This window comes from Podarcis erhardii (assembly GCF_964252035.2).
Source record: "Podarcis erhardii genome assembly, chromosome: 9".
NCBI lineage: Eukaryota > Metazoa > Chordata > Lepidosauria > Squamata > Lacertidae > Podarcis > Podarcis erhardii.
In genome coordinates this window covers 21,367,760-21,393,779 of record NC_138512.1, presented here as the reverse complement: position 1 = coordinate 21,393,779, position 26,020 = coordinate 21,367,760, and the positions used below count along the sequence as shown (strand labels likewise).

Here is a 26,020-nt window from a genome sequence, read left to right as displayed (position 1 = left end):
ATTCCTGCATTGCAGAGGGTTGGACTAGATGATCCTCAGGGTCCCCTTCCAACTGTACAATTCTATGGTCTTCCCGCCCTATCTGCATCCAGAGGATGGGGAGGGGAGCCACTACACTTCCTCCACAACCCATTTCATGCTGACATTGGTTCTAGCCAGTGGCGTAGCGTGGGGGGTGCAGGGGGGGGGCCCGGCTGCACCGGGCGCAACATGTGGGGGTTAGGGTTAGGGGGCGCAAATCCACGGGTTAGGGGGTGCAAATCCACGGGTTAGGGGCACAAATTACTTGCCTTGCCCCGGGTGCTGACAACCCACGCTACGCCACTGGTTCTAGCCAAGAGAGTTCCTTGATGAGCTAGGGCTTTTGAGTTTTGTTTATTTATTTATTTCAACAGATTTATATGCAGCTTGATTGTAAGGGGGGGGGGGGAAGCCTCAAGGTGGCTTGTTAACAAAACAAAACAAAAAAGAGAAAACAATAAATTTATCACTAAAAACATAGAACCATAATTAAAAACATAGAGACCTTTGAGGGTTTTGGGTTGCCTTTTTTAAAATAATAATAATAATAATCAAGCAGTGTATCGATTTTATGAAATAATAAATAAAATTAAAAGCAGAATAGAATGCACCAAAACAAATTAAAGCTTCAGTGACAATTAAAGCAAATGTTTTATTAATCTGTTCAAATATGGGATTCTTTACTTAGCACTCCCCACTCTTAACATTTCTGCATTAGACTCTACGGTTTTTCGCGTGGATTAAAAATAAAATAAAATCGTGCATCACTTGCAGTTTTGAAGGACAGGTCACACTCCCCGCCCCCCGCCCCCCGCCAAATAAGGTAATACCCAACACATGGCCCCGCGCATGCGCCCCTCTTTTTAAAACGAACTGCCGCAAGAGCCTCTCCTCTCCGCAGGACTATCCCTGCCCGTGAGCTTGGCCAATCAGAGGTTTCCCAGTGCCTACAACGCACGCGCAGTACGTCCCTCTCCCTCGGAGCAGCGTGTTTTAGTGCGCAGAGCGGTCGGTTCCTTCCTTTTCTCCCCTCCCCTCCCCGCGTATAAGCCTGTAGACTTTTAAAGGTATAGACTGCCAGTTTCATAGCCTGGAAGCGCACTTCCGGGTTAGTTTTGATACCCTTCCTCTTCGCCTCTCTCCATCTCTCTCTCTCTTTCTCTCTCTTGCCTGCAGGGATTAAAAGTGACAACTCCATGTGCGGCCTTCGCTTCTATAAGCCCTTTGTCAACAACGAAATGTCGCTGTTTTTTGTGTTGAATACATGCTATATGGTAATTTATGGACCTATTAGGTATATAAAGTATTTGCACATATTTGCACATAACAAAGTATGTACTTTATCCAAATAATTGTTGAACTGAAATACAATTAAGAAGGATATCAATAGTGAAATAATTATTAAGTTCCAACTTAAAATGATTTTTTTTTTCATAACAAACTTAATAATGCAAACACGTTGGCATTTGGCAATAACAAAAGTTCCTTTAGAAACACAATTTACAAAGACTCATAATCTAGTCTCTAGAAACTTGCTATAGCATAAAATAATAATAGCAAACCAGTGATAATTTAGGGAGCAGGCTAGCAGGCGGGGCCCATGACTTACATCACAGGAGCCTACACAACACACAACACTATTGCTGAATGTAGGTATTATTTTATTTGTTTTCTATTTTGTATTTTTGAAATGTACATCCAGGTTTGTTTTTTCTTTAATTTTTTTGGGGGGGTTCCCAAGAGAGTGGGGCCCTAAGCTATAGCTTGTTTAGTTTATACATAAATCCGGCACTGGTCTTATTCCAGACTGTGTTAAGTGGACAAACAGCTGTCTCAAAACAGCAAAACTCTAAACCGTGCGCTATATGGATGTACGACTCTCTATTTCTATCTCTATTCGCCCCGAAAATCCCATAGAGATAAGAAATAAAGAGTTATTCTTTCCACCTCTCACTTCCGGTACACATCGATTAGTTCCGTGTCACGGGTCTCGGAAGTCTGTGATGTCCGAGTTAGTAATGGTGGGTGATCCCTTTTTTCTTTTTCCTTCCTCACCTCGTTGCCTTCATAAGAGGATCTTACCCGGGGTGCTAAATGAGGCGGCGGCAAGGGGTTAATCTGGGGTCTGTGATAAGTGGTGCAAGGTTTTTATTTTATTTCTAATCCACGCGAAAGACCGTGGAGTAAAGTTGGGGCTAGTGCAGAAGTGTTAAGAGTGGGCAGTGCTAAGTGAAGAAACCCATATTTGCATAGATTAATAAAACATTGGCTTGAATTGCCACTGAAGTTTTCATTTGTTTTGGTGCATTCTGTCTTGCTTTTATCCGCCTACTTCCATGTCAAGTGCAGATGAGATTGTAAACATCGAAAGGGTGGCGAGAAGAACCACGTGCAGCCATGAAACTGCCAGCACATTTCGCAAAGCTAAGCAGGATCCGGTATGGTTTCACATCGGTTGGATGGGGAACCAACACATGTTGTGATTCCTGCATATTGCAATGGGCGTTGGGCTAGAGGACCCTGGGGGGGGGGCTCCCTCCCAAATTTAAAAAGGTAAAGGGACCCCAACCATCAGGTCCAGTCGTGGCCGACTCTGGGGTTGCGGCGCTCATCTTGCTTTATTGGCCGAGGGAGCCGGCATACAGCTTCTGGGTCATGTGGCCAGCATGACTTAAGCCGCTTCTGGCGAACCAGAGCAGCGCACGGAAACGCCGTTTACCTTCCTGCCGGAGCGGTACCTACTTATCTACTTGCACTTTGACCTGCTTTCGAACTGCTAGGTGGGCAGGAGCTTCCAAATTTACGATTCCATTATTTCTATAAAAGCTCCTCTGACTGCCCTTGTCCCTGCAGAAGGCCCGCTCGCAACTCTTTGCAAAGGCTGTGCGTGACTTTTCATCCACTTACAGTGGTACCTCAGGTTAAGAACCTAATTCGTTCTTAACCTGAAACTGTTCTTTAACCTGAGGTACCACTTTAGCTAATGAGGCCTCCCGTTGCAGCCGCCATGCGATTTCTGTTCTCATCCTGAAGCAAAATTCTTAATCCAGGGTACTATTTCTGGGTTAGCAGAGTCTGTAACCTGAAGCATCTGTAACCTGAAGTACCACTGTATTATATACACTGCCTCTCCCCTTGGTGTGTGTGTGTTTATCTCATCCTCCCCTTTGTGTCCTTACAGCAACCCTGTAAGGTGTGTGAGAAGAAGAGACGTAGTGACCTACCAGCCCAAACTCACCCAGAGAGCTTCGTGATTTGAACCCGGATCTTTCATAAGATTTATTCACAGCACTTGATTGTAAAAAAAAAGACTAAAAAGGCTTCAAAGCGGTTTACAAAAAAATGAAGCAGTAAAATCAAGAAAAAATTACAACCCTACTTTAAAACACACAAAAAGATAAAATACTAAAATAAGACTAAAATTACACACCTACTTTCTAAGCATCTTGGTAAGCTTGCCTAAACAAATGGTTTAGGCAGGCGCCTGCTTGATCTCAATAGAGAAGGAAGTTCCAGAGTGAAGGTGCTGCCATACTTAAGGGTTGAGTTCTAACAAATGCAGAATGGGTATTATGTGGCACCTGTAACAGTGTTAATTCAGCTGACTGAAGTGTAGTGTAAGGCGATCTCATAGGTAAATTGTTCCCAAGCAGCTAAGGGCTGAATAGACTAATAGTAACACCTTAAACTTGGCTTAGTAGCAAATAGGCAACCAGTGCAGATCTCTGAGTGCAGGTGTTAAATACTGACAAGCCTCCCCTGTCAGCAATTGTGCAGCAGCAATCTGCACTAATTGCAGCTTCCAGATCAAGCCCCACATACAGCTAATCCAGTCTTGAAGTAACCTACCCAACCTTAGCCCCCCACACTGTCCCATTATGACTGACCAGATTTGGTGCTTAGAGAGTTCTGATATAACTTGTCTGTGGCCTTTTGTAATGAAAGAAGGCAAGTCGGAGACATGTCTCTGAATTTGCGTAGCTTTGCTTCTTTGGAAATTTTACGTGTTGCAGATTTCCTACAAGGATGATGTGTACAAGCTGTTTCATATGTTTACTACAGCTGCCTAAACCCTGTGTGTTGTTTTCATAAATGTGATATATGTGAGCAGTGTAACATAGTGGGAACATGGAAAAAATCATCATCCAATCAGGCTTGGACGTTGCAAATGTATATTTTATTATCATAGAAGTTGCTGATGCAATCTTCTGTGTGCTCCCACTTTGCTGCTGCCTTGCCCGTGTTGATGCAAACAAAACCATAAACATTATGTCTACACCAGCTGTGAAACAATTCTATGCATTATGCAGAATGTGGTATAAATGTACTACTTCAGACTGCAGAGAGAGAAAAAGAGAGTTCCATTTTAAATGCCTGCCCCTAAACTAGCATATGCAGGAAAACACACACAGAGACTTCCTGTTTTATGTGGAGACGCTTTAAAAAATATTGTCCACCACTAGAATTCTACTGCTTAGCTCTACCGCTATAATTTCCCGTTTCCAATATTAAAATGCTTATGCACCCAAAAGGACACCACCTACATACAAGAGGGAGATAACAGCAGGTTTAGATTTGCAGAAATTCATATTTTAAAACCTTAATGGGGAAGATTCCCCTCAAAAGCCCAGTGAAGGTTGAGTGTGTTCATTGTCTATAGATGATGACAGATTGCTGAGAAATAAAAGAGTCAATGGGATGTGAGCAGTAATGGAGTATTGTGTTGGAGGTCATAGCTGACTGCCTGGAACAATGTTTTGTTTCAGGTCCCTTGTGTTCTGCATAATGTGTAGATTGATTCCTACACAGAAGTCTATTAAATAGTTAATAGGCCATGCATTTAGACTTGTGGAACAAATTCCTGATCAGTGGACTATGAAACTCAAGTCGCATAAAATTATGTTTAGTCCAGCCACGGGAGAGTATTCTGAAATAATGCTCATTTCTGCTGTTGTAAACAGGCAGCCTGCATCTCTTGACTCTGCCAGAATTTAAAATAATGTGCATTTAAAAATAATGGCCATGGAGCACGAGGGTCAGGATGATAGAAGGCATGAGGAAAATAACAAAAGCTTAGCAATTTTTTCTAGTCTAGCATTCTGTTTGCAGCAGTGCCTAACCAAAGCGTAGGAAGGGTTACAAATATCAAAGCAACTGCCCTCTCTTCTTTATCCCATCATTTGGTAGTTGAAGGAATATTGGCTGTGACTTGGGAGTTTCTACCTAGCTACCCTGGCAATTAACTGTTGATCGGCTTATCCTTCAGGGACACATCTAATACTCTGGCTGGTGGGCAGAAGTGAAAGAAAGAGCACTGATGAGTTTGAGTTGCAATAAACCTAACTGTTAGGACAAAAATTAAGTCCTTTGCAATGAAGGATGTAAGTTGATACAGGCAAGGTCTGTCACTTCAAGACTGCTTCGTAAATTGGTTCTCTCAAATATTAGTGGTTTGGTTGCAGCTGGGAAAAGAGCACACTTTGAGAACAAGTTCAGTGTAATGATTAAAAAACTAAGTTCAACCTTTCTCTCTCTTCACAGGTGTAGCCCAGTGTCTTGGTGCAGAATGGGAATAAACAATGTAAACCTTGGATCTTTCTGCCCTGTACAGAGAACACATGCACAGCTTCATAAAACCAAGTTTCTCCAACTTTTGGAAATGTATTTTTGTTAAGGATTCCTTTGACTGATTATAGGAGCAAGAAAACTATGCTCAGCCAGTGGCTGCGTTTATGCCCTGTTCTGAGCACTTTGCTTATCACACCACACTCTGGACGGTGACTGCTTTTAGTTCTCCTAAAAGCATGTCTGCGCTTATGAAAAGGGCATTATGGCTTGCTGTCAGCCTCAAGAGGTCATATCACGCTGGCATTTTTTCGTCTCTTTCTCTGGGTTTGGAAAAGTCTCCCGGGCATCGCGTCACATTCCTCAGGCGATATTCCTCCGAGACTGGCAAGGTGACAGTTGTCTTGTTTACTTATAAAATACTTGTTATTAGGTTGAGTTCAGCACGATTAAGTTCACCTTGTAAATATTGTAGCTGGGAAGTAAGTGGGTGGTCAAAAAATTCCATAGCAAGTTGCAATCCAAGTCTTTTGATTGGGTTCTGAAGTAGATGACAACAGGTAGCTAATTCCTGCTGCTACTACTACTAAATATTATTATTATTATTATTATTATTATTATTATTATTATTATTATTATTATTTTGTTATTTATACCCTGCCCATCTGGCTGGGTTTCCCCAGCCACTCTGGGCGGCTTCCAACAGAATATTAAAATACAATGGTCTATTAAACATTAAAAGCTTCCCTAAACAGGGCTGCCTTCAGAAGTCTTCTAAAAGTCTGGTAGTTGCTTTTCTCTTTGACATCTGGTGGGAGGGCATTCCACAGGGCGGGTGCCACTACCGAGAAGGCCCTCTGCCTGGTTCCCTGTAACTTGGCTTCTCGTAATGAGGGAACCGCCAGAAGGCCCTCAGAGCTAGACCTCATGTCCGGGCTGAACGATGGGGGTGGAGACGCTCCTTCAGATATACTGGACTGAGGCCATTTAGGGCTTTAAAGGTCAGCACCAACACTTTGAATTGTGCTCGGAAACGTACCTTGCAAACATAATTATGCTCCTTGGCCACCTGATGTTTTCCTCCCCTCTTACCACCTTTTTTTTGTTAAATGAGTATCAGGGAGGTCAAAGGTTTATCAAAAATCCCAGTCTTAAAAACATATCATTGGAAGTAAGTCTCATTCATTTCAGTGAAGCATATCTCCCAAGTAGGTACGTTTTGAGTTTATTTATTTATTTATGTTTTGAGTTGGTCTATTTATTTAGTAGGGACGTGGGTGGCGCTGTGGGTTAAACCACAGAGTCAAGGGCTTGCCAATCAGAAGGTCAGCGGTTCGAATCCCTGCAACGGGGTGAGCTCCCGTTGCTCGGTCCCTGCTCCTGCCAACCTAGCAGTTCGAAAGCACGTCAAAGTGCAAGTAGATAAATAGGTACCACTCCGGCAGGAAGGTAAATGGCGTTTCCGTGCACTGCTCTGGTTCACCAGAAGCAGCTTAGTCATGCTGGCCACATGACCTGGAAGCTGCATGCCGGCTCCCTTGGCCAATAAAGCGAGATGAGTACCGCAACCCCAGAGTCGTCTGCGACTGGACCTAACGGTCAAGGGTCCCTTTACCTTTAGTTATTTAGTAAATTTGTATGCAACATATGAGTTCACAACAGTAGAATGGTTCACAGCATGTAGTTGCCACCTGAAACATCTTGGTTAAGAGTAACTATCAATTGACTGCGTAGCTACTGTATGTGTATGCGGTGACAAATAGTAACTCTTAACTGAGATTTTACAAGCTGCAACTTAAAACACATTGTGTGTGTGTAACATATTTCAGTGTTCCCTAGGCTAGTGTTCTCCAGGTGTTTTAACTTGGCTACTGTCGAGTTGCCTAATGTGAGTAGCACAACTTTGGAAAGAACAGCACAGTTTAAGTTACTCTTGTTGAGCTATAAAGCCCTAAGTTTCATCTTGGGACCAACCATAGGGGCAGTCTTTTCTGTTACGTTGCCCAGTTTGTGAAATCACCCCCATCCCTTGCAATAAGACAGCCACTGATTTTATTACTATTATTTAAATTTAACAACCTTTCTGTTTGCCCATGCATTTGTTGCTTATTGATGCAGATGGAAATCAAAAGCTGTAAGGGTACCAAAGGGATTTTCCATCAGAATCACAAACTTTCATTGGCCTGGACCTCCTCCCAGTTTTGTATCTTGGAGCAAAAAATGCAAAATGGTATTTTTTAGATTTTTAACGAGAATATAAATACATTGGCAAATACACTGGTCCACCACCCCAGACTATTCATGATTTGTGACCCTTTTCCTTTATGTGCTTTAGGATACAGTGGACATGTCATTGTTTCCTGTTGAAAACATTAGAAATTTCAGCATAATAGCTCATGTGGACCATGGGAAAAGTACTCTAGCAGATAGGCTGCTGGAGATAACAGGTGAGATAATTTTACATTATGCTTTATTTCTTTGGGTACTGCCTGTGGGATGTAATCCATTGGAACAGTCAAATACAACATTCCTTATTTCCCCAGAGTGGGCACAACAGGTAACTTCCTGTTCCACTGGTCTGGAGTGTCTTCCCCCTGCATGTGATCTGGGAGATGGGCATGGCCATGGTTTCCTCCATAAAAGAGCCGAGTCACGCAGCCATTTCCTTTCTCTTGATCTCTCTCTTGCTTGCTGCCATGCTGCTCTCCTGCAGCCATTTTGTTCTCTTAATGTAATTTTGCTGTCTGCTGGCTCCCAGCTAGCAGCACATGAGTTCAGTCTCCATGTGAGATGTACTCACAGATTGTTATGTAACTACTAAGTCAAGCCTGCCTTTCAGGGATCAAATCGTGAACTGAAACGTGAGTAAACTTCTTGTTACTTTTAAGGAAAGACTCTTGTGTCTTTATTCTGTTAAGAGGGATAAAAGGGGACACCAGGAATAATGGGCAAGCCAGATTGGATTACTAAACTAAAGAGATTCAAATGAATCTGCAAACTAGCTTCCTGCTATATTGAAGGGAATCTGTTTTGAAGGAAGGATAATATTTATTCAATATATCCTTTCCTGCTATCCTTGACATTCCCACACTTCATTTAAAATAAATACCTAGGCAGAACATGTAAAACAGAGACATAAGACAAAATAGAATAATAAAAGCCATATGGATAAAACGTCATAATCAGTTATGATAGTGAGGTCCTATTAATAGTCAGGAAAAGCTTGGGTGAAGCAGTCTGATTTCTCTTGCTTTTGGAAGCAAGCAACATTTAGCAGCTTCCTGATCTACACAAGGAGAAAGCCCTTCTTTCCACTGTGAGGTGGTGACCTGTAGGAATGGCTACCAGGACCTGCTTCACAGATTGTGGTAATAGTCTTCATCTTTGTTATATATGCACAGCAATTACGATTCCAATACCAGTTTCATTTTCTATGCTGACCATTGTTTATAGATTCAGTAGAATACTTCTAATGTTTACCGTTTCCATACGTAAAATAGAACGCTTTATGGTAATAGCTGGTAAATTTTAAGTTTTCTTTCACTACCTGAGTGTGCATTTTTGTCACAGAAGTGGGACGCTAAAGTTTCCATTCTATTTTATTGTATTTAATTTGGGGGACATCTGTTCTGTGAAACGGCAGTCAGTTTGCATTAAAAAAACGTGTTAACCTTACTACCAAAAGAGGTTTACACATTTCTCCTTCCAGCTAAACTTTCTCAGATTTTCAAAGCCACAGAGGCAACATATGATATGCACACATATGACTTGTGTAACATGCCTTGTTTGCCGAATCTGCCTTTGTCCATTGAAAGTGTGCAGCTCTTATTTTCCATAGGGATCTTCAATACAGACTAACATCTGTACAGATGACAATGTAGCCAGCTCCCTTCCTACCATTTTCACGCGTAGCACCTATTTTAGGTCTCTGATTATAGAGAAGTCCTGATAAGTCAGGGCTACATGTACTTTGGAGTTTAAGACAGGACTGGGAAAGGCACGGACACAGGTATTGAGACTTCACTTCAACATTTGGGCATTTGGGCTGTGCCACTAGAACTCTGAAACTCAGGGTGTCAAAATTAACAATATATTGCATCAATTTTGAGAGCAGCCCTTTCACCAGTCAGTTGCTCGAATATGTTTTAGATGAGTTTCCCTGAGTATTGTCTGCTTGCTCCGCTAAACTTTGGAACCCTAGCTTTCTTGATAGGAATAGACTGAGAAAGATAACACATAAAAATTGATCATGGTTTTTTAAAAAATAGCCATAGGTCTATGAGAATTAAATATGGCTATGCAAAAATGGACACTTACCACAATGTACATTAATTATGGAGTATTTTTGACCCTCTAGGAACCATTGCCAAAACTGACCATAACAAACAGGTGCTGGATAAATTGCAAGTGGAACAAGAAAGAGGAATCACCGTTAAAGCCCAGACTGCCTCTCTGATTTATAATCACAAAGGAATAAATTACCTCTTAAATCTCATTGATACACCTGTAAGTTAATCATCAACGTTGCTGAAATAATACAAAATTGAACTATTGTTGTCGTTTTTGAAAGAGAAAATATTGAATGCTTCTAGATTATTGTTTTTTTGCATTATTGTTACTTCTTGTTGCTGGTTTTTTATTTTGGCTTTATTCTGCTGGTGGTTTTATTTTGTTTAGCTTTTAAGTGTATGCTTTATTTGTTTACTTCAAGACTTGTCTGCTTTGCTCAGAGGGGAGACCCATTGAAATGAATGAACCGAAGTTAGTCATGCCCATACATTTCAGTGGGTCTGTTCTGCGAAGAGTGAACAGTTGGAAAAACCCCCTCTGATTTTCACTTTTTACAGCAAACTGCCCAGATAATTGGGTGGCGTGTAAATATTGTACAATAAATATATAAATAACCGTGGACTGGAGCAAATCCATGGCTGTGATCTAGTAACACCAAATTGGTTGTGTAGCTCAGTCCATGTAGGGATACCATGTTCTGGTATATTAGCGGTGAAGAATCCTAATGTCTGCTTTAGGGGTTGGATAAAGCTCCGCTGTTATCAGGCAGGAACGAAGCAGAGCTGCAATTAATCACTGGACACACTGCAGTTGTTAGACTAATGCAACTAATTTATTAAATAGGAGAAGCTGAGTTAATGAGGGGGTTTAGAAAGATTGAAGCAAATGAATTGGATGAGTCATCCAGAAATCAGTACAGGGAGGAATTTGTTGACTCTCACGGTGTCTTCAAAAGAAAGTACAAATACAAGGTGTCACAGGCCTAAGACCCTATGCAGGTGCATCCCAGATAACTCGGACTACAATTCCCATCCACCCTAGCTATCTTGGCCCAATGGTCATGTCAGGGATGATGGGAGTTGTAGTCATCATGGAGAACACCAGGTTGTAGGTACTTAGTCCCTCCTATACTTAGTTCCCTCCTCCCCACAAAATAAAAGTTCTGTCATTTCTTCAAGAACTACAGTTAACTAATTACAGGTCAAGAAGCTTTCATAACTAGTTTCCTAAAGAGGGTAGGTTGCCGTTTTGATGTTACGAGCCGTTCCTCCCAGATAAGTGAGTCTCTGGCATAGGTGAGTTGTCCGTGGACCCCTAATTAGGAACCACTGGTTTTGACAGTATTAACAAAATAGCAGAAACTAGATTCGATGCTTTCTGGTAAGTTGTCAGACAGTGGGTTCCACCATGACTTCATGGTGTTCTTTTGATGGTCTTTTTAACCGGACCTTGAGATGCCAAGTTCTTGAAATGTTTGCATCGCTTGTTTCCCCCCCTACAGGGCCATGTAGATTTTAGCTATGAAGTCTCACGGTCGTTGTCTGCTTGTCAAGGCGTCTTGCTTGTAGTGGATGCAAATGAGGTAGGGTTTGTAACTGACAACAGTAACTTCGGCCTCGTCTTTGTTCTTCGTGGAGTAATGAAGAGTTTGCCTCTCCCAAATGGTTTGAGGGAAGATTCGTCTATCGTTGTAGATAACTTTTAAGAAATATGGAAAAGACCAGATAGATTTCCACCACAGGCAGTTCCTGATGAGCCAGTTATGGGATTGTTGGCTCTGAGAGTTGGATCCTGTGTGTCGTCCGATATTATGAGTCTCTAGGTCCTACGAGCACTAAGGATCTTAGCCTACAATCCTAAACACACTTACAATCCAATCCAATAGACGTCTCCTCAGGGACAGGCCCCATTGAGTGCTGTGGGACTTAATAATAATAATAATAATAATAATTTATTATTTATACCCTGCCCATCTGGCTGGGTTTCCCCAGCTACTCTGGGCGGCTTCCGACAGAATATTAAAATACAATGGTCTATTAAACATTAAAAGCTTCCCTAAACAGGGCTGCCTTCAGATATCTTCTAAAAGTCTGGTAGTTGTTTTTCTCTTTGACATCTGGTGGGAGGGTGTTCCACAGGGCGGGTGCCACAACCAAGAAGGCCCTCTGCCTGGTTCCTTGTAACTTGGCTTCTCGCAGTGAGGGAACTGCCAGAAGGCCCTCGGCACTGGACCTCAGTGTCCGGGCAGAACGATGGGGGTGGAGACGCTCCTTCAGGTATACTGGGCCGAGGCCGTTTAGGGCTTTAAAGGTCAGCACCAACAGTTTGAATTGTTCTCGGTAACGGGAGCCAGTGTAGGTTTTTCAAGACTTACTCCCAAATAAGTGAGTACTGGATTGCAGCCCACGAAAGACCAAGCTCTACTAGACATAATGAGTCTTCTGAATGAACACTTCGAGTTTCTGCAGATATTACCTTCGCTTGATAACTGGGGTGGTAGATTAGGTGACCTGTTATGCTGCAATAGCTCAGCCCATAGAGCTTGAGGCTCTTAATCTTAGGGTTATGAGTTTGAACCCCATGTTGGGCGAAATATTCCTGCATTGCAGGGGGTTGGACTAGATGCCCCTGGTGGTTCCTTCCAGCACTACAATTCTGTGATTCTAACATCTACTGCTACATAAACAATTTTCCATGACCGGTTGATTTCATGGGCAGGGGTCTCTCCTAACCTACCTGAAGATTGAAACCTGGGACCTTTTATGTGTAAAATATCCGCTCTGCCTCTGCACTATGGCCATGTCTTTTTCCCCCCATTGGGACAATTTGGGGTGGGGTGGAGAGACTACATTCACAAACTTTCAAATGTTTAATAATGATGTTTTTTTCTAGGGTATTCAAGCTCAAACGGTTGCGAATTTTTATCTTGCATTTGAAGCACAGCTGTCAATAATTCCTGTTATAAATAAGGTAACACTTGCCACACACAGTATTAAAAATTCTTAGACAACTTTCGACTGTAGAATAGCAACTTGCACTCAGCACCTCTGAATGCAGTTATGACAGAGGTCAGCCTCGGAAGGCCAAGAGGCCATTCTGGTTGTGTATCATCTCTATAGTTGTCTCTTCCCTGATTTACATCATTCCGTCAACATATACTTAACTTTTAAGGTCCTTTATGAGCTTCCTATTTCTTTCCCATGGTTTGTTCATTTGTTTTATTTTTCAGAAATCTCTGTACCTGCCGGAGTTAAGGAATAATAATCATATCACGGCAGTGGACAGCATGAAATCCACAATGAAATTACATTAGTGAAACAAGTACATCACAAATCTGTAGGTCGGATTGATGCATCCACATAAACACCAATCCAGCAGGGAAAGCCTGGGTGAACAAATGAGTTATAACCAGGTGCCCAAATGCCAATATTGAAATTGCCAGCCTAGTGTTCTTTCAGGACACATGCCAAGGGTAGGAGCTGACACACAAGAGGCCCTCCCATCAGATGTCAAGGAAATAAACAGCTTTCTGACTTTGAGAAGACATCTGAAGTCAGCCTTGTTTAGGGAAGTTTTTAATGTTTGATCTTTTATCGTGTTTTTAGTGTTCTGTTGGGAGCCGCCCAGAGTGGCTGGGGAAACCCAGCCAGATGGGTGGGGTATAATAAATAATAATAATAATAATTTATTAGTTATACCCTGCTCATCTGACTGGATTTCCCCAGCCATTCCAGACAGCTTCCAACAAAATATTAAAATACAGTAGTCCGTCAAACATTCCCTAAACAGGGCTGTCTTCAGATGTCTTCTAAAAGTCTTGTAGTTGTTCTCTTTGACATCTGGTGGGAGGGTGTTCCACAGGGCGGGTGCCACTACCAAGAAGGCCCTCTGCCTGGTTCCCTGTAACGTGGCTTCTTGCAGTGAGGGAACCGCCAGAAGGCCCTCGGCGCTGGACTTCAGTGTCCGGGTTGAACTATGGGGGTGGAGATGCTCCTTCAGGTATACAGGACCGAGGCCGTTTAGGGCTTTAAAAGTCAGCACCAACACTTTGAATTGTGCTTGGAAACGTATTATTATTATTATTATTATTATTAGCATATAGCACTACTAATTGGTCCCTGTTATTCTTTATATTGTGCTCAATTTAATCTTCTGGGTAGGCCTGCTACTTCCTCAGTGCTGCCTTATGCTTGAGCTCAGAAGTTGCAATTCTGTGTATTGACTTGGGAGTAAGCCCTGCTGAAAACAGTGGCACTTATTTCCGAGTAAAAATGCACACGGTTATGCTTCACATCTGTCTCCTGATGTCGAAAGAAAAACAGCATTTTGAACCTGCTTATTCTCCCCTGCGTTTTCTTTTACAAATACTTCAGCTGGTTATTGGTTCTGGATGTACATTTTCTGTGGTTTCCCCCTTTATGCATCCCCTCCCTTGCCCTTCCCTTTGCGTTAGGCAGAGGGTTTGTCTTTTTAAAAATGGTTTGTCCCGTGCCTGGTAATTTTATGTGCTTTATAAATAAAATACGGTGACAGCGAACCCAAGGTTTCCAATATTGAATAAACTGCTCTCATCAAACTCCATCTTCTTGACTGCAGGTCCCAGGTCTTGTTCTTAAGTCACAAAAACTTCCCAGGTTGCTAGAAAAGATAAGGAAAGTGCAAGTGTAAATGCAGTGCACATTTTTAAAGCTTCTCTCATTTTTGCTCTAACAGAATTTACTTCTGACTTCTGTTACATTGGGTGCATTGTTCCGACAATAACTTTGTTTTGCAGATTGATCTAAAGAATGCAGACCCTGAGCGGGTGGAAAATCAAATTGAAACGGTGTTTGATATCCCCAAAGACGACTGTATTAGGGTAAGACACCTTTTCTGGTGTATAAATATGTGGGTGGTAGCTGTTGATAAAACTCTCCTACTTGGAAACCTTACCAGGTTATTTTTATTAAATGATTATATTCTCACAGTGCACAGTGTTTACTTAGAATTAAGCTCCATTGAGATAAATGAAACTCAGCACTTCCCACAGAATTAAGTGCCTTGCTTCCTTCTCCTGTAATCAATTTGCTTACTATTCAGCGTAAAGCATTTTCAAATATAACTGCATGAAGCATAATGTATTGAGGTGACAACAGCTTACTATTTAGTGTGCGCTGACTTACACTCTCTTTCACTTTTTAATTTGCTTTAGATTTCTGCTAAGCTGGGAACAAATGTCGAAAGAATACTTCAGGAAGTTATTGAACGAATCCCTCCGTAAGTTTATTTTTCTGGCATCTTATATACAGTGGTGTCTCTACTTGCATTCATCTCCGGTTACGTATCCATCGGGATACGTATGCGACAAACCTGGAAGTATTTTTCCAGGTTTCGCTGCATGTGCAGAAGCGGTTCCTCCGGTTGTGTAAACCTTGGGATACGACCGGAGCTCTAGAACGGATCCCGTCTGTAGGACTAAGAAATGGACTGTCTTGCAGTTACGCTGAGCCATCTGCTTTAGCCAGTTACATGTTTGCATCTCTTTAATAATCTCCTTAATTTAGTGAGTTAACATCTCTCTCTCGCTCTCAAATTTTCAGTTTTACAATTTAAAATCCTCATTTTACATCCTTAAGATATCAATAACTTCCCTTCTTCTCTTTCCATGGTTCATTTTCCATATCATAAATCCCTGCATATTTTACAAAAACTGTACCATTCAGTATTCCATTATTGCATCCATCAAAACTTATTTACACTGTTGAGTTTATGTTAATGCTGCCCACGTTTTCAAGTGTACACAATCTCCCCCCATATATTCAACAAACATTTTCCAGTCTTCTCTAAACGTATGTTCTTTTTGTTCTCTTATTCTATATGTTAAGTCTGCAAGTTGTGCGTATTCTGTCAACCTAAGTTGCCATTCTTCTTTGTTGGGACCTCACTCGCTCTCCATTTTGGGGCTAACAAAACACGGGCCACAGTAGTGACATACATAAAGGTAAAAGGTAAAGGGACCCCTGACCATTAGGTCCAGTCGTGACCGACTCTGGGGTTGCGGTGCTCATCTCGCTTTACTGGCCGAGGGAGCTGGCGTCCAGCTTCCGGGTCATGTGGCCAGCATGACTAAGCCGCTTCTGGTGAACCACAGCAGCGCACGGAAACGGCGTTTACCTTCCCACCAGAGCGGTACCTATTTATCTACTTGCACTTTGACATGCTTTCGAACTGCTAGGTTGGCAGGAGCAGGGACCGAACAACGGGAGCTCACCCTGTCGCGGGGATTCGAACCGCTGATCTTTTGATTGGCAAGTCCTAGGCTCTGTGGTTTAACCCACAGTGCCACCCGCGTCCCTTAAAGTGGCATACATAAATAACGCTTTTGGAAACCTGGGAATTTCAGTCTGAATTGAATTCTTGATTGAATTCAGATCAGTAGATTTCTCTGATAAATATAACGTGATGATAAAGCAGAAACAAAGGCATTTCAATTTTCTGCGTGCAGTGTATGTTGCTATTTGCTACAGTAACTGGAACTATATTTATGCGAGCACTTGGAAAACAGACATTTGGTACTGAAAAATAACTCTCAGTATGTATTACACAGTAACCGTGATATATATGTCTTTCTTATAACAGGCCCAGCGCCAGCACACAGGATCCATTGAAGGCTTTGGTGTTCGACTCCACCTTTGATCATTACAGGGGTGTGATTGCCAATATTGCACTGTTGGGTGGGGAGGTTCGCAAAGGCCAAAGGATAGCATCAGCTCATACGAAAAAGGTTTATGAAGTTAATGAAGTGGGAATTCTGAAACCCGACGAGCAGCCAACGCACAAATTGTAAGTTGCAAGCGTTTGAAATAAATCAGAAACTCTTATTTGTTTGGCCTTTCTCAATATCCGTATCAGGGTTTCCCAAACTTGGGTCTCCAGCTGTTTTGGGGACTGCAATTCCCAACATCCCTGACCGCCGGTCCTACCAGCTAGGGATGATGGGAGTTGTAATCCAAAAACAGCTGGAGACCCAGGTTTGGGAAACCCTGATCTGGATTCCTACTGACAGCAGCAGTAAGACTGATTTCCCATCAGCTTTGCACTTTCCTTTGGCAAAACGCAGAGTGGAAGCATCTTCTTGCTTAGCTCAGCGTGGGGAAGTGGCTAATGGCATATAAAAAGGTAAAGGACCCCTGGATGGTTAAGTCCAGTCAAAGGCGACTATGGGGTTGCAGCGCTCATCTCGCTTTCAGGCTGAGGGAGCCGGCATTTGTCCATAGACAGCCTTCTGGGTCTTGTGGCCAGCATGACTAAACCACTTCTGGTGGAATGGAACACTGTGACGGAAGCCAGAGCGCACGGAAACGCCATTTACCTTCCCGCCACAGCGGTACCTATGTATCTACTTGCACTGGCATGCTTTCAAACTGCTGGGGTGGCAGGAGCTGGGACAGAGCAACGGGAGCTCACCCCATCGTGGGGATTCGAACCACCAACCTTCTGATCAGCAAGCCCAAGAGTCTCAGTGGTTTAGACCACAACGCCACTTGTGTCCCATGATGGCATATAGGAGCTGTTTCATGGTGCCTCTGCCCCAGGACAAAGCACTGTTGACTGACTAATGTATTTTTAAACTTTGTTGGAAGCAAACCCAGCCAGATGAGCGGGGTGCAAATAAATTATTATTATTGTTATTATTGTTGTTGTTGTAAAGTTTTGTAAAGTTGGCAGCACACAAATATGGGGAAGAGGATTTGACATAATTGTAGGCATTTGATAATGTGCAATTAAATCCCTAAACACCTTCTTCTTGCCAAGAAAAAAGGCTTGAAATATCTAATGTGATAAATATTTCCGCATGATGCTGGTTTCATTTAGATATGCCGGCCAAGTTGGCTATCTCATTGCTGGAATGAAAGATGTCAAAGAGGCCCAAATAGGAGACACAATCCATTTGCATAACCAACCAGTGGAGCCATTGCCCGGGTTTAAGTCGGCAAAACCCATGGTCTTTGCAGGTGAGGCACACACATTCAATGACAGGAAGTACTTTCATGTTTACTTATACCGGTAGAGTGCTTAGGTGCATTTAGGAATTGTTGTTAACTGTAACAGGAATGCCACGGATTCCTGTGTAAATTGTACCCCTGTTACAGCACCAACACTTTTTTGTGCTCAGAAACATACTGGGAGCCAATGTAGTTCTTTTATGACTGCTGTTATATGGTCCTGGCAGCCGCTCCGAGTCACCAGCCTAGCTGCTGTATTCTGGATTCGTTGCAGTTTCCGAATCACCTTCAAAGGTAGCCCCACGTAGAGTGCAGAGTCAGTTTACTCTAATGGAAAACTTCCAGGAGGAGAATATTTTTGAGACTTCCTTATGTTCATGCAATTGACCTTTCTCTTCCCCTCCTCCCAGAATAGAAGGATAAGTTATTCAAGCTGCCTACTGCTCAGTCAACCACTGAATTCAGCCCTTATGTGAAACAAGACTGAAGACTGATAATTTAAGAATCTGGTATATTATTTGTGGGCTGGCACCTGTTTCTTACAGAGAAGCGTCTTAAGTGGTTCTAGAGAAAATGCTGGATGAAATATATGAGGATCAACTGCCTTTACCAGCCAAGTTCTGTGTTGTATTGACAGGAATGTACCCAGTAGACCAGTCGGAATATAACAACCTGAAAAGTGCTGTAGAAAAACTGACTCTTAATGACTCCAGTGTTTCTGTTCATCGTGATAGCAGCCTTGCCTTGGGAGCCGGATGGAGGTGAGACTTGGTCTATTCAATCGTCAGCGCCACAAAGCACAAACATTTTCTCTTGATTTCTTTTGGCCAGGAAGTTTAACATGCTTAGTTGGTGCTTTTTTGGGTGGGGAACACATTTTTTAGCACTTTGTGATTGACAGGGAAGATTGAGTACCGTGTAAACGTTGCATTTACAGGTTGGGCTTTCTTGGCCTTTTGCATATGGAAGTTTTTAATCAGCGTTTGGAACAAGAGTACAACGCATCTGTCATTTTGACAGCACCCACCGTACCCTATAAAGCCGTTCTTTCCTCAGCAAAATTGATAAAGGTAATGGTATGGTTTTGATTTGGCTTTTTGAAATCGGGGAGGGGCAATGCTGACTTTTTTTTACCTTTTGTAGGAACATGGAAAAGAGGTGATCACTATAATAAATCCTGACAAGTTTCCAGACAAGTCAGTAGTGGCGGAATACTTGGAGCCTAGAGTTTTGGGCACTATCATAGCACCTGATGAATATATTGGAAAAATAATAAGTCTATGCCAGGTTAGTTAATTTTTTTTTTAAGCTTGAGTCTCCTTTCCACCTTCAGGGTTGAGATGAAATGAGGCAGTTTTAATTTTAACGAGCCAAGAATTAATTTTAACGGGCCGGTCATGTTCTTAGAGAGCCACTTGTCTGCTGAAGAACCTCACCTATTGCAGAGGATTCTGGGGGATATTCTTTGTTAACATTGGAGCCTCGGTCAAGTATCTTGAGCCTCCTTTTCCCCTGTGTGAACTGAGCGTTTGCCCTGGAACATGCTCAACCCGCAATGAAGAGAACATCCATGGTAGCAGGCAGGTTTTTCAGAAAACACAGGTTCCTCACAAGAGAGTTTGGAAAGCCAGGAACATGTTTGATTTGGGCAAACATGTTCACATGGATTAACTTGCCATGTGAAGTTGTTCAGAGCTGTTAGCCTGTTTTATCCCAGTAATCCTTATTACAACCCTGTGAGGCACTAGGCAGCTTCATTACAAATTGGAAACCGAGCTGAAATAACAGTGGCTGGCCTAAGGCTATATATTCAGTTTGTGACAGAGATGAAGTTTCCACTGACAACTTCCCGGCTCTCATCGCTCAGACTCTAAGCCACTGAAGTACTCTGTCTCTTCAAATAAAATCCATATATATGTATAAATTGGTTGAGAGGAAGTTATACGTACCAAAGTTATTCATTTAACTGGTTAACTAATTAAATGAACAAATGTGGATTTAAAATATGGAATTGGTTGATAAATATGTTTAGGCTTATGCAGCAACAGGATATATATATATATATATGTATATGTGTGTGTGTGCGCGCGCGCGCGCGCGCGCGTGTGTGTGTGTATATATATATATATATATATGAAAATCCTTATGGCTGAGTGTTATAGCATGGAGACACCCAGTTTGTTGTCTTGTCCAATGACTTCTCTCAAACAAAACATCCTTTACAAATGCTTGTTTGATCACCAAGAAAGAAGATGCCACCGCTACCTTAGGCTTCTTGATGCAGTGCTGAACTTCCTAGATTAAGTGCAGTTTCTTCTGCGGTTCATAAAAGGTAAAGGGACCCCTGACCATTAGGTCCAGTCATGACCGACTGTGGGGTTGCGGCACTCATCTCGCTTTATTGGCCGAGGGAGCTGGTGTTTGTCCGCAGACAGCTTCCAGGTCATGTGGCCAGCATGACTAAGCCGCTCCTGGCGAACCAGAGCAGTGCACAGAAACACCGTTTACGTTCCCACCGCACCGCTTTACTGGCTGAGGGAGCTGGCATTTGTCCGCAGACAGTTTTTCTGGGTCATGTGGCCGGCATGACTAAGCAGCTTCTGACGAAACCAGAGCAGCGCATGGAAACGCTGTTTACCTTCCTGCCGGAGCGATACCTATTTATCTACTTGCACTTTGACGTGCTTTCAAACTGCTAGGTTGGCAGGAGCAGGGACCGAGCAACAGGAGCTCACCCTGTCGCAGGGATTCGAACCCCTGACCTTCTGATCGGCAAGTCCTAGGCTTTGTGGTTTAACCCACAGCGCCACCCACGTCCCTTCTAAGGTTAATACTTAGACCTATATTAGTACTATAATCTATTTCTAGTCTTATCCTCAGTGGATAGGATGTTTCATTTCCCTTTCTTTGTACTAAGAGCCTTCAAAATATTTGATGATAGTCAGCCAGTTCTGCAGATTATCGAGGCTCAGCACAGCAAAAAAAGATGGGACTTTGTCCTAACTTCCCATCTTAAATTACAATTTATTTCACTCCACACAACTTGGTCTCCTGAAGCCATTTCTCACCCAGCAGACAGGAGATCAAACAAAATAGCTTTCCATTACAGTGGTACCTTGGTTTATGAACTTAATTTGTTCCAGAAGTCTGTTCTTAAACCAAAGTGTTCTTAGACCAAGGCGTGCTTTCCCATCGCAACAGGGGACTCAATTTACAAATGGAAACACTCAACAGGAAGTGAAACATGTTCTGATTCCAAGGCAAAGTTCACAAACCAAAACACCTACTTTTGGGTTTGCAGCGTTCTCAATCCAAGTTGTTCATAAACTAAGCCGTTCTTAAACCAAGGTACCACTGTATTTTCATGACACTGTTGGTACCTTAGCAACAAGAAAAGTGAGTAGTCGGGAGAAAGACCCACAGAAGAATGTGCAAACAAGATGAGAAAATAAATATCTATTCCATAAAGAAACACTGGAGCTTTTATTGCTTAGTTATGTTAATTTGCTAGGTCCCAGTAATATTGGTCCTTCAGTTTAAAATTCACCCATCATGTTTTAGAATGGAATATTTACTGAAGATTTATAGCATAAGAAATTCTAGTTGACTGTCAAAACTACTGTGTTGCTTGCCAGACTCGAAGGGCTATTCAGAAGGACCTGATATACATTGATGACCACAGAGTCATGATGAAATATTTCTTTCCACTGAATGAAATTGTCGTTGACTTCTATGATGCTCTGAAATCCCTCTCATCTGGATATGCCAGGTACAGTAATGTATTTTTTTAAAAATAAAATAAAGTGGGACATTCATTATTTGTTGAGTTTTCAGAATTCCAGTTGTACCCAGTCCCCACTGAATTTCAAGGTTTTGCAGAAGAGGTGGAGTCTCTCCAAAGTGCATGAAATAATAATAATAATAATAATAATAATAATAATAATAATAATTTTATCCCACTCATCTGACTGGGTTGCCCCAGCCACTTGAGGAATACAATGGTTTTGCCTCTGTTGTGGGGCAGAATGGGCAAGTTTATGCATCTTGCAGCACCATTCTATACATGTCTCAAGTTTCCCTGTGACATGTTTGAGGACAAATAGGTGGGGAAGGCTGTCTTTAAGGCCTTGTGGGACATAAGCAGGTTATTTCCTTTCTCCACTATTTTAAGTCCTCTAGCAAACGCTAGTAAACACCGGAAGAATATTTTGAAAGGCGAAAAACCCTCCCGAGAAGATTATTTCAAGTAGTCAAACCTCGGTTTCCGAACGCCTCCGTTTCCGAACGTTTCAGCTCCCAAACACTGAAATCCCAGAAGTAAATAATCCGGTTTTCAATCATTTTTCAGAAGCCAAACGTCTGGTGCGGCTTCCGCTTGAGTGCAGGAAGCTCCTGCAGCCAGTCAGAAGCTACACCTCGGTTGTCGATTGTTTCGGAAGTCAAACGGTCTTCTGGAACGGATTACATTCCACAACCAAGGTTTGACTGTATAGAAATGGAAGAGCAAAGACTTATTGGATCAGTGTCTATATAGCTGGGTGAATTTAATATACTAAACTGGGAATAGATCTATATCTATGTGTGATTAAGAATAGGTCATGTATTGTTATTTGCAATGGGGACTTTATTTTCTTTTTTACTGAGGGACAACAAACCTGTATCTTTATTTGAAGAATTAATGCAAGTATTATATTAAAAACACTGTCTTTAAAAAGCGGAACCCATTTTGAGTGATGAATTTAATGTTTTTCCTCCCCTCTTCAGTTTTGACTATGAAGATGCAGGATACCAGCCTGCAGATCTTATCAAAATGGATGTTCTTTTAAATGGGAACCCTGTAGAAGAGCTCATAACTATTGTTCATAAGTAAGTAAACTAAAAATGCAGCCCTAGACTGCAGAGGGTATCTTTAAGAGATGGTGTGGGTGTGTCCGTGGTGGAAGACTTGCCAGTCCCTAAACTCTGCTGGATTTACACTCACTAGGGCAGAAAGTGGGACGCAGGTGGCGCTGTGGTCTAAACCACTGAGCCTCTTGGGCTTGCCGATCAGAAGGTTGGCGGTTCAAATCCCCGCGATGGGGTGAGCTCCCATTGCTCGGTCCCAGCTCCTGCCAACCTAGCAATTTGAAAGCATGCCAAAAAGTGCAAGTAGATAAATAGGTACCACTCCGGCGGGAAGGTAAACTGTGTTTCTGTGTGCTGCTCTGGTTTCGCCAGAAGCAGCTTAGTCATGCCGGCCACATGACCCAGAAAAACTGTCTGCGGACAAATGTCGGCTCCCTCGGCCAGTAAAGCGAGATGAGCGCCGCAACCCCAGAGTCATTCATGACTGGACTTAACTGTCAGTGGTCCTTTACCTTTTAGGGCAGAAAGCAGGTTTACTTTTTTCCTTGTAGCAAGTTCTTTTTCTAAAATCCCACTGATTACATTGGGAGGGGCTCACTTATCAGGTCCATGTTGGAAGTAATGGGAAAGCTTGTGGATCTGAGCCAACCCTCAACCCCACTGACAGCAGAGAAATAACAGAAAATGCCACTGGAAGACTCACAGTCTTCTGACCCCTTTCAGGTACCATAGGATTGTGCCTGAAGTGCAATTTCCTGCTTTTGGTTACATTCTCAAAACTACTTGTTTGGATTTTCAGTTTCATTGTACAGGTTAGTGCTGTTCCAGCACAACACGAGTTCTTCATTTCAGCGATTCCATTTCATTGTGGAACATTAATCCTTCTCCCCTTTATATAGTTAAATGGGAAAACCTAATTGTAAACCTTGTTTTAGACTCTGACATCCCGGTCTTTTCCTCTCTTTTTTTTTTTTTTAGGGACAAAGCATACACTGTTGGGAAAGCTCTGTGTGAACGTTTAAAAGATGTTATCCCAAGACAGCTATTTGAGATAGCTATTCAGGCAGCTGTTGGGAAAAAAGTCATTGCGAGAGAAACGTGAGTTGTTTCATGTTTTGCTTTGTTCTAAAAAAGTCATTTGTTAGATAAGTGCTAGTACTGCAAACCGAATAAAAGTCCCTCCCCTCCCCCTTTTATCACTTGTAACTATTAAAGTTGTTTCTAATATTTACTTGAGAAGATGACATTCCAGTCCAGGCATAGGCAAACTCGGCCTTCCAGATGTTTTGAGACTGCAATTCCCATCATCCCTGACCACTGGTCCTGTTAGCTAGGGGTGATGGGAGTTGTAGTCCCAAAACATCTGGAGGGCTGAGTTTGCCTATGCCTGTTCTAGTCTCTTAAAAGGTTACAACTAGAGGTGAAATCAGTGTGGTCTTTCATTTAGGCTACCCACTTCAAGAGCATTTCAGATTAGTCTCCATTCGTTCTAGTGGATGCCAGCTTTATTTCAGAGAAAGCATCTAGACAAAGGCTCTGTGAAAATCTCAACATACAAGGATACTGGAATGAGGGCTGTTCACAAAGGCCCCCTGGATCCAGGCTGTTTCATAACTTTAAAGATCAGCACTTTGCCTTTAGCCTGGAGACTAACCAAAATTCTGACTTTCTTAAAGAGGTATATCTTGCGCCTTAGGTAGCTGGTATTAGTCTGCAATTGCAATCTAGATCACCAGAAGTTTCTGAACTGTCCGAAAGGGTAGTCCCACATAGAATGCAGAATACGGGGCATAGTTGAGGCAGTAACCAAATAACTTCCCATTCCGAATTAAAGGAATGGTCTCACAAAAGGAAATATAATTATATTTCTCTGTCATCCCGCTTTGTAATTAGGAAGCGCATAGTAGACTGAGTATTAGAATTCTCTCCAGTTTTCCTTCTCGTAGCCATGGAGTAAGGCTGACACCCAGTGGTTAAAATGAACTAGAAAATAAGATTTCATTCAAATTGTGTACTTGTAGCTGATCAGTGCAAACGGGCATTTGCTATTTGAAGTCACATGCCGATTACTGAGTTGCCTTTTGTGATATAGCGCTAGGTGACATCATGTAACATTTCTGCAGGGCATCTTGTGAAAATGCACTTTGGTTTAAGCACTGAAACTTATTTCTTCCAGAGTGAAAGCTTATAGAAAAAACGTCCTGGCAAAATGTGTAAGTGTCATTCTTTTCTTTGGTAATGTCTAGTGATTGTAGAATAATGCCCCCACCCCCTGGTTTTTTGCTTCTTCTATTGTAGGTACTGGTGCTAAGCTATATACTCCTGTTTTTCTGTTATGTTTTAGGTTCGTGTTGATACATGCACATTCAGTAAAAACGACAAGTTTGCTTTTGGTGGCAGTTCCACAGTGTGTGAAGTTAAGAGATCTGGTTATTATAAGAGTTATGCCACTTATTTCACCCAAAGCTCAGGGTAGCAGTTTTACATTTATCTGTCTTTTTAGTTGCCTTGGGTATTTGAAAAAACAGTAGAAACATTTTGACCAGAGTATGCCAGCCAGTATTATAGATTTTCATATTATAAAACACAGAGAAAATAACCTGTTTGTTTCCCTTTAAACAGTACGGAGGAGATATTACACGGAAAATGAAGCTATTAAAGCAGCAAGCCGAAGGAAAGAAGAAGTTGAGGAAAATCGGAAACGTGGAAGTGCCAAAGGATGCCTTCATAAGTGTTCTAAAGAGACAGACTGACAAGTAGTTGGAAGTCCACAATTACGCATTTTTTTAAAGTAAATGTTTGACAAGACTAGTGTTTACAATGTGGATGCCCTGTCTGGAATCCGATTCAATACTCTGAAATGTCATGAATGTAAATGTACACTTTTGACAAGTGTTCTGATTTCAAGAGCGTTTATAAATGACGAGTGGCTAGAAAGCCTGCAACTCTAAAACATAAAGCATTCTGGCTGGTAATCAATCTTTTTATGATGGCGTTATGATCCTGCAACTTATCAGCCGCCGTAACGTCGCACGCCACCTTTTATTCCACGTGCATTCCTGACATGCTCTGGTTGTAGAATTGGACGGGACCCCAAGGGTCATCTCGTCCAACCCCCATTGCAATGCAGCAATCCTGCCCACAGCCATCTTTGGGTGGCCTCGAACCTTCAACCTTCTGGTTAACAGCCAGACACACTGATCCATTGCACCACAGAGGTCCTTGGTGAAGCGCATTATGTACAGTAGAGGCAGCGACCATTTTGCGCAGGGATTCCATTCCTGGCCCCTGTGCGCATTAGCAGAGCGTGCATA

At 42.3% G+C, this 26,020-nt stretch overlaps 1 protein-coding gene across 5 annotated transcripts; it reads left to right on the top strand.

Annotated features, from left to right (window-relative positions):
- The first annotated feature begins 1,977 nt into the window (after window positions 1-1,977).
- Window positions 1,978-25,492, top strand: GUF1 (GTP binding elongation factor GUF1). 5 transcript variants are annotated; one of them, XR_014160042.1, is made up of 18 exons: window positions 1,978-2,042; window positions 5,563-5,978; window positions 7,922-8,033; window positions 9,944-10,092; window positions 11,378-11,458; window positions 12,769-12,846; window positions 14,651-14,734; window positions 15,068-15,132; window positions 16,495-16,698; window positions 17,731-17,870; window positions 18,499-18,622; window positions 18,799-18,931; window positions 19,005-19,148; window positions 21,497-21,630; window positions 22,626-22,727; window positions 23,685-23,804; window positions 24,830-24,919; window positions 25,329-25,381. XR_014160042.1 is itself a non-coding variant. In XM_081875774.1 (18 exons), the coding sequence occupies exons 2-18, from the start codon at window positions 5,754-5,756 to the stop codon at window positions 25,464-25,466; spliced, it is 2,070 nt and encodes a 689-aa protein (XP_081731900.1). In that variant the 5' UTR covers window positions 1,978-2,042; window positions 5,563-5,753; the 3' UTR covers window positions 25,467-25,492. The 5 variants fall into 5 exon arrangements, 4 of the variants coding, with proteins under 4 accessions (XP_081731900.1, XP_081731903.1, XP_081731902.1 ...); XM_081875774.1 differs by having other exon boundaries at window positions 24,883-24,919; window positions 25,329-25,492; XM_081875776.1 differs by having other exon boundaries at window positions 1,999-2,046; window positions 5,574-5,978; window positions 24,883-24,919; window positions 25,329-25,492.
- The last annotated feature ends 528 nt before the right edge of the window (window positions 25,493-26,020 follow it).

Excerpts from the sequence above, each read along its gene's own strand:
- GUF1 (XM_081875774.1), top strand. The coding sequence starts at position 5,754 with ATGCCCTGTTCTGAGCACTTTGCTTATCACACCACACTCTGGACGGTG. Across the intron at positions 12,847-14,650 it reads TAATTCCTGTTATAAATAAG|ATTGATCTAAAGAATGCAGA; the intron begins GTAACACTTGCC and ends TTTGTTTTGCAG. Across the intron at positions 21,631-22,625 it reads CTCTCATCTGGATATGCCAG|TTTTGACTATGAAGATGCAG; the intron begins GTACAGTAATGT and ends TCCCCTCTTCAG.